General features: G+C 35.3%; 1 protein-coding gene across 1 annotated transcript in view; it reads left to right on the top strand.

Moving 5' to 3' along the window:
• Window positions 1-523: 523 nt before the first annotated feature.
• LOC123873331 (protein TIS11) overlaps window positions 524-8,439 on the top strand; it is a 63,732-nt gene continuing 55,816 nt past the window's right edge. Inside the window, exon 1 of the mRNA XM_045918141.1 lies at window positions 524-1,230. Coding sequence (XP_045774097.1) covers window positions 1,171-1,230 — 60 coding nt within the window. The 5' untranslated portion in view covers window positions 524-1,170. The remainder of the gene's footprint in view (window positions 1,231-8,439) is intronic.

The following is an 8,439-nucleotide window of genomic DNA, read 5'->3' as shown; positions in this document are numbered from 1 at the left end:
TTAGAACAAGCGCGGGCGGTGGATACCTCGATTGGTCGAACCAGCTCTAAAATTACAAGTTTTTGCGTTTCTTCACCGTTCTGGCAGTTTATTTTTTAGCACTTCCTCACCAAAATGTATAAAATACTTCTAAGTATATGAAGAAAATGGCTTTAATAATAACTTCTACTGTTTTGTTATTAAAGTTTAATTAACGTTTATTCTTAACAAATATTTCAAGCGGTCAAGAAAAGCATTCTTCTAATGAAAGGGCTCAGTAATCAATAAGGTACGAGTGAACTAGTTTTTAATAGGTAGGTATTCCTTTTGCTATATTGTGATTACCTACCTACCTTTTTAAATAAGAAAAAGTAACAGTCAAGGGAGGACCATGATGCAGAGGTTTTATCATTCTTATTGTGGCGGGCAATCAACAACAAAACAAACCGCCGAATATCCCCGAGCGCACCCGATCGGAAAACGAATCTCGTTTCAAAACGTGATCGTGCTGTTTGATTTGAAAACAAAAATCCACCCGCCCGCTGCCGGCTCACAAGTCACGGGCGAACCGAATTGCGGGCTCAGTGCGCGAGCAAGCGTGATACGGAATGAACGTGTGGTGCGTTTTGCGCGGACGTTGACACTGCGATTATTTTTTTTAACTTGCGACTTAGCAGCCAGAATTGTAAACGTTTTGGAGTATAAAGTTGGACAAATAAAAAAGTTTTTATTGTCTAAAGTTTACTTCGATGCAGTTCGCGCAGAGTTTTGACCAGTATTTGTGAATTTCCGTATAGACGCGTAAAAAGTGACATTTCGAAACAAAGGACTGTTTTGTACATTTTCGCAACGCTTGCGAAATTGTGTTCAAAAAATATAAAACTGGCTCAATCGTGGAGGGCATAGCAAAAAAACATTGCCCTCAGCCAACTAGTTCGGACTCAATCTGTGGTCACCGACCGTAAAAACAAAAACGCATCATTTCACTAAATATTTCACAAACTTGGACCTGTTCACATTAGGTTTTCTAAAAATTCTCGTTAAAATTATCGTGAACTTTTCTCAACTTGCTAAATTACAGTGAGTTTAACCTCAAAATTCGTGCCTTAGTGAATCTGTCAAGTTGCACTTTTTAAATTGTAAAAAGCACTGAAAACCTGGATCGTAATTAGTGTCGAGTTGGTTTACATAATGTCTACTGCTATAATGCATCAGTCTGCGCTGTATGATTTTGGTGATCTGTTCTTGAAGGTAAGCAAAGTTTATTTTTTCCAAGTTTCAGACCTATGATTTCAAAATAATTCTTCATAAAATGCGTGGAATACCTACTTAGCTGTACTTACATACGCAGCACACTCGTCTACTGTTGCCAGTAAATATTTTAATAAAATAAACGGTCCAAATATTAGTAGGTACTCACAACCTGCCTACCTACGAAATCAAAATATTTTTCTCTTGTCGGAACAAGAGAAAAAAAATTCAAAAAAAAAGTTTCGAATCAAATAATAATAAGTAATTAATTATACCTATCTACATAAATCTGCAAAATATGTTGGTAGATAGGTATCTACCTACCTCTGCCTACCTACATAACTTACATGTTTCATACAGTGTCTTGAATTTTTGATTTCTATTAGTAAACTGAAGCTAACTAAACACTTGCGAAATTTGCTATGATTACTGCAAGTAATAAATAAATTTGTTATCTATTTTCATGTACTTCGAGCATTACATTTTTATCTATTCCAACGTTTTAAAGTAGCGTGGGATGTGTGTAAATTCTATTATGTATGATGTGTACATAACAGATAAGCAAACGCTGCGTCAATTTTTTGAATCAGGCATGAATTATATTATGTACTTTTATAAAAACGTATTAATAAGTAGTAAAATAACTACGCAAATTGAGTATCTACGGTAAAAAGTACTGAATGTTCTTGTAAAAACAAATTTGAAAGGGTATGTCTACCAATTAACGACCACGTAAGAAGTGTCAGGACTCAGGATGGAAGTCGATTAATTAATTATTTATTTGTTCTGTACATAAAGATCCCTAGGACACTTAATTTCAAACAAAATTTAGTAAGAAAACTTAAGGAATCACAACTGAATTATTAATTAAGTAGGTACATAAATTATTATTATTACCACCGATTATTTTCCTTCACCGATTATTCGAATAAGTAGGTAGGTATTTGAGGAAGATCCAAACATCGATGTATACCAAATGCCAATTTAACCGGTCTTAAAAATACAAATACGAAATAATTCAATTACGAATTATTTTTATAGTGGTGCCACTATCACTATTGAAAATGAGGTTTTTAAAAACTATTATACCTACTTAACGTAGTCTTGCGCTTGACTGCAATCACACCAAAATAAATAGTAAGTGAAGGTGCAGTCTGAGAAGACTTTGAAATCTGTATTGTATCTCTATACCTAGTTTAGTCCTTACATTACCCTTCCTTAACCATCAACTGCGTTGTTTTACATAGGATTTTGGACAGTGGATCTAAACGAATACAGCACAGTGTGTTAGATACCTACATAGACTAGTTAGGTGTCTCCCTAGTTACTGACGTCCGCCTTGTCATTTAAAAATGCAATAATAAACCGAAATAGGTAAAGTTCCTGGACATTGCGCTTTTTAAAACATTTCCTACATAATATTATATACCAATTTACGTAGATAGGTATTTATCAATTCAATAACTTTGAAGCCTATAAAATACCTACCCGATTTCACTTTCCAGGCAAGCATTAAACAACAACATTGTTATCTAATAATATAACATAACCTAAAAAGTAACACCGCGTGTCGTTCACGTTTTGTTCTTATCATACCTTAGCTTACGTAGGTAACATTTTGTTCTGCTTAAAATAAAGACAGTTCAGCTTTGGTAACTAGGTACGGACTGTACATAGATTATGTTTACAGAGCATATCCTATATCCTACCATTCCATGATCATGACTGAAGATCGAGTCTGTAACATGTAGGTATAATACAATAGAATATAGAATAACATTAGGTATAGAAAAATGTTTTTAAAGCGTATAACCTACTTGGGTATTAGTTACCTAACTATATCCGCTATTTCCTTGTTCTATCTATTAACTTTTTATGATACCTAACTAAATACATAGTTACTAAGTAGACTCCTTAATTGTAGGACGTGGAAAATCTGTAGAAGTCTGCATTGAGTGCATTAATTTGTCGCAGTTAGTTACCTTTTGCAGTAGGCCGTTGCTACTTAGGCATGACTGGTCTAAACTTTAAACGCACGGTAGTTAGATTAAGAATCTGATTTGACTTGTGAGTCAATTTCCTCTAAAAAGTAAAAGTCGAACGCCGACACATTTAAGAAATAGGAGATTAGCACGTCTCGTTTTAATTTGGTTATAAACTTTTTTAACTAGAGCCTTCGACGTAACTATTGGCCAAGATGTTTGAACTTGCCTAATTTGTTGATGAAACAGCGTAACGATTGCCTAACTAGTTAAATTGTAATGAAACATCACGAATCTTCAAAAATCTAATTAATATTTATCATTTTTATTTAACTACTGCATACTTGAGATATAAGTACATACTTACTTATCTACTTCCTTAGTTAATAATATGAATTAATTTTCTACCTTATCTACAATCAGAAATTAAATAAGTCTGTTCGAGATTTACTTAAATAAGTACTATATATAAGAAAAAAATTATAGTTAGGAGTTTGTTTAAGCTCATTTTGCGATAAGTAATTACATTTTAGGTTTAAGAAAAATCCTATAATAATTACTTAAATAGATTACGCCTTACTTATTTCAATTTACCAATTCGGTTCGGCACCCAGTTCGATATAAAGTACACTGCTACCTAAATATTCAATGCTTAGAACTAAACCGGTAACACTCAGAAAATCGTTTCAAATTTTGAGATTAGGCTAATAGGGTCGAACACATTATCTCCTACCCTACCTACCCGTCACTTCTATTTTTTCTTCGAAAGATCCAGAGATACTTAGATAGCCCGTATTATTAATTTCTACCCCAGGTAAGGTAATAGTTTGGAAATGTCATTTTTATGCTTAGCATGTATTAATCTTCCTATTTTTGTTTTAACCTATCTCACTCACGTTGTTATTGCTTGACAAATCCTTTTCAAATCTCAGCAGGGGTAAGAGCAGACGCGGTTAAGTGGTGTGACTGGTGTGGCTCCCATTATAATATTCACGTTATACCTAGAAATGACTCCTCAGCCTTTGTAATTAAGATGACTATCGCTTGACAAGCACGTTTTAGACCCCATTTGTAATGGCGAAGTAAAACCGGTTCTATTAGCTAATTCACATGGTTATAAATCGTTTGCTCTTTTATACGCTACCTGCTCACGGTTTTTGTGGTTTCTTTATATTGCATATAAGCCACTTGTTGCTTAGGGCTGCCCTGTTTTGTATTCCGTGGAGAACATAACGCAAGGGGTAGAGATGCGGCGCGGCTTATGTATAAAATATAAGCGCGTGTTTTGAATATTCATAAACAAGTTTTTAAAATTGAGATTCTTTAACTTGTAACTCTTCAATTATTTTTTTGGAACAATACATTTACTTACAATATGTGTGCACTGCTTAGTTAGTTAATATACCTAGCTAACTTGTTAAAATAAAGCAAAATCAATAAATGACCGATAGGGAACTTACAGGAGAAAATACCTATTCCAATGTGTCAGCCATTAGTGCATACACCTTTCTCATATTGGAACTAAATTTTCCTAATATAATTTTTCACTTACTAAATAATGTACTTTTCACGTGTTTAATTTTCGCAGTAATTTGCTGCGTTTTCATGACTATACAGTTACGAGTTAAGTTTGATGGCCTTCAAAACTCAGTGGGAATTTTGAAAGGTGCATCGTATTTCTTTTATTTTTATCTTGAACAGCACAAAAAAGATCTTTTAAACCGTTGGGCTTCATAATACACCTACAACCTTCTACCTGCTGCCTATTTACAAATATAACCGCTCACTATAACCATTTTTTTACGTTTTGGCACAAGATAAAAAGGCTTTTGTCCTACAATTCCCCTTTGTTCGTTCAACCATTGTTGGCAACTTCCAAAATTTAAGGGGAACGACTGGAAAGTCGTTGGCAAGTGGGATGTTTTCAAGTTTTTATGGAGATTTCCTCTTTGTTTACTTTCTGTAGTCGAACAAAAAGTGCCCCTCATAAGATAAGGTTAAATCTGGCATGTAAGTAAATAGAATATGTAATTAGCTATGACAGGAAATTATAATAAATTGTTTACGTTCTAATAGTTATTATAGTTTCGAATTAGGTAGCCATTAAAGTAAGGTAAAGACTAAGGACATACAGCCAATCATATTATGTAGGTGGAGACTGGAGACCTTTAGATATTACAATTTACAACAATAAATTGTCGTCAGGGCCGATTTTTCAGTCGTCAAATAACTTTTATCTGAGGAATAATTTTGACGTTTTGACAGATTTCATATACAAAAAAATTCGAAACCTTTAATTTATTCATCAGATAAAAGTAATAAAACCGGCCAAGTGCGAGTCGAACTCGCACACGAATGGTTCCGATACCATCGTACTAGAAAACACAATTTTTTTTTTATGGTGTAACCTAATAATATCTTGTTAGTGCCAATTTTGGGAAATGTTCCAAATCGACCAAGTACGGCATTTGAAAGATAAGGTGCCCTAACGTTTGCTCTTTGAAAAAGTCCTGACTCTGTTATTATTCTTTCTCAAAATATTTTCTTCAATAATACACTCACCTTTGTTTTAAACTTATAAGTTAAACTGTCAGTAAATAATGATACTATCGCGTTATTAAATTCAATTGGTTAAAATTAAAAGCTATTTAGGTATCAACGCGTCGAAAAACAATGTCAGTTTCGTATAATAGAATTAGTCTTATTTCTTTTGTTGTTACTTGGTCAGTAAGGCATGTAATCATACGGCGCGTCGGAGCGTGCGATTGCGCGATGGTAGCACGCGAAACGCGTTTGTGGAAATAATAATTTTATAATTTCTAAAGGTCTGGTCTGGTGGCAGGCTTCGGCCGTGGCTAGTTATCACCCTACCGGCAAAGCCGTGCCGCCAAGCAAGTTAGCGTTCCAGTACGATGCCGTGTAGAAACCAAAGGGATATGGGTTTAATAAAACTGCCAAGCCCCTTCCAGGTTAGCCCGCTTCCATCTTAGACTGCATCGTTATTTACCACCAAGTGAGATTGCAGTCAAGGGCTAACTTGTACCTATCTGAATAAATAAGAAAACCGTTCCTATACAGTCTACTCTGTAGACTGCTATACGAATGTCCATTGGCGACTGCTCCGCGAAAATACAAATCCTCTTTATTCCCTATACCGTGGGAATTTCGAAAAGGAAATCTGTGCAAAATTTTTAACTTTTTAGATTTAGGAGTTTGAGCTGGGCGTTGATGAAACAGTCAAGACTTTTATGTATTCAGATTTCCAAACTAAGATTATAACTGATAAAGGTGTATCGAGTCTGTCTGCTAACTTCTGTCTGTTTCCTTTTCACGGTTCAACCGCTGGAATCGATCTTGACAAAAACCACATAGCCTTACATCCTGAAGACGGACATTGGATATTCGAACCCCACGGGAACTTTTATTTTCCAGGATTAAAGTAAATTAAACAGTTACAATACTTACTTATTTTGGTAATTATGGTACAGGTTGAAAGTGTCATTTTCGTCAGCAGGATGCAAGTAAACTCGGTGCCTTTCAGATCGTTTCTGTGGGTGAAACATGAAAAGGTAACAAACAAACAGATAATACTTTCGCATTTATAGTTTGAATTTGACCATGTTTTTTGAACTGAGCAGATGTAGATGTGGAGCAGAATTCAAATTTCAATTTAATATATTTTGCCTCTAATTAAGTAACACCACAAGCAATATGAAGGGAAGTCGGACCTCACCAACACATAGGTATTCGCTGTGATAACTTTATATTTTTAAACTGTTATTACTTGGACATGTAGCTTAATGGAGCAGGTGTAGGCCAAGTCTGTGCCCATAATTATTATTTATTATGTCCTTCGCTTTATACATTAAAATTAACACTATACCTACTATAAAACAAACCTATCATCATGTAAGCAATTAGAGGAAGTCTGACGCTTATCATTTTCGCTGAGATAATTTCATATTTTTGTACTGTTTACTGTAGATAAGGATTTTATTGCACTCGAGTTATTTACAAAGCTGCGTTCCGAGCTATTATTTAATAATGTTATTCTTATAAAATAATGAGGAAAAGGAAGGTACTAGGTACCTCCGGTTGTGAGTAAATAGCCAACGTGATAACCAAGGTCGGTGGTTCAATTCCGGACACGCGCCTATAACTTTTCGGAGTTGTGTGTTTTAAGCAATCAAATATAACTTGCTTTAACCATAAAAGAAAAAACGAGGAAATCTGCATGTCCGAGAGTTCTCCATAATGTTCTCAAAGGTGCGTGAAGTCTGTCCAGTCCAATCCGCACTTGGCACATACGGCCAACTCCTTCTCATTCTGAGAGGAAAATCATTTTCAGTAGGAAACCGGCGCGCGATGGGCTGATCATGATGAGTAAATAATAAAAATAGCTACAATTTTACAATTTTATCCGCAAGTTAATTGCATAGGCGGTGTTGGTTGTGGACTGTGGTGGTCACGCGATGCGATTAGCTCTCCACGTGTCCAGATAAGGCTTTGAATTGTAATCGCTGTGGCGTGTTGCGAAAAATTTGCCACAAACACCGTACATGCCCTTTTCCACGGCAAAGATGAAGGCAAGAGTGAAGAGTCTTTGATAAGAACGTAAGAGAATGAAATGTACCATATTATAGTTTTCCATATCTACGTTCCCCGATGAGAGGAAATTTGGGTCTAACTTTATTAATATTTGTTTTCGTCTTTTTCTAGTTAAATAATTACCTGCCAAGTTTTTTACCGATGTGTAGATAGAATTAACTTGTTTTAAATCCGTCGAATATTCTTTACGAATAGACTAAGGTTAAGAGCAAGTAAAGCCTTATTGAATAAACACAAAAGTGGGTACCTGGTACCTATCTATTTAACTTTGATTGCAGATGACGAGTTTTCATTCAGTTTGTTATTCTTGACTTCTGGATATTGTGAGAGTAGTTCATTTAACGTACGCATTCGAGTGTTTACATTATATGCGTTAGTCGACAAAATCTGCGTGCAGGCAAACACGAGCTTTCCATACTTTTCGCAATCGTATCTTGAAAGGTTTCTCAAATAGCCGGTTCTGGCGTCAGTTGCCTACGTTTCCCAACATCTAGGCGTTGCAGAAACCTTCGAGTGCAGCGCAAACAATGTGCCGATCGTGGGAGCTGAGGTGGCAGCTAGCGTTGCTTATATATTACAATAACTACTCGGATTATTTCCTCGTATGCTGTGTTAGTGA

Source organism: Maniola jurtina, chromosome 16 (assembly GCF_905333055.1).
Source record: "Maniola jurtina chromosome 16, ilManJurt1.1, whole genome shotgun sequence".
NCBI lineage: Eukaryota > Metazoa > Arthropoda > Insecta > Lepidoptera > Nymphalidae > Maniola > Maniola jurtina.
This window is presented reverse-complemented; position numbering and strand designations above follow the sequence as displayed.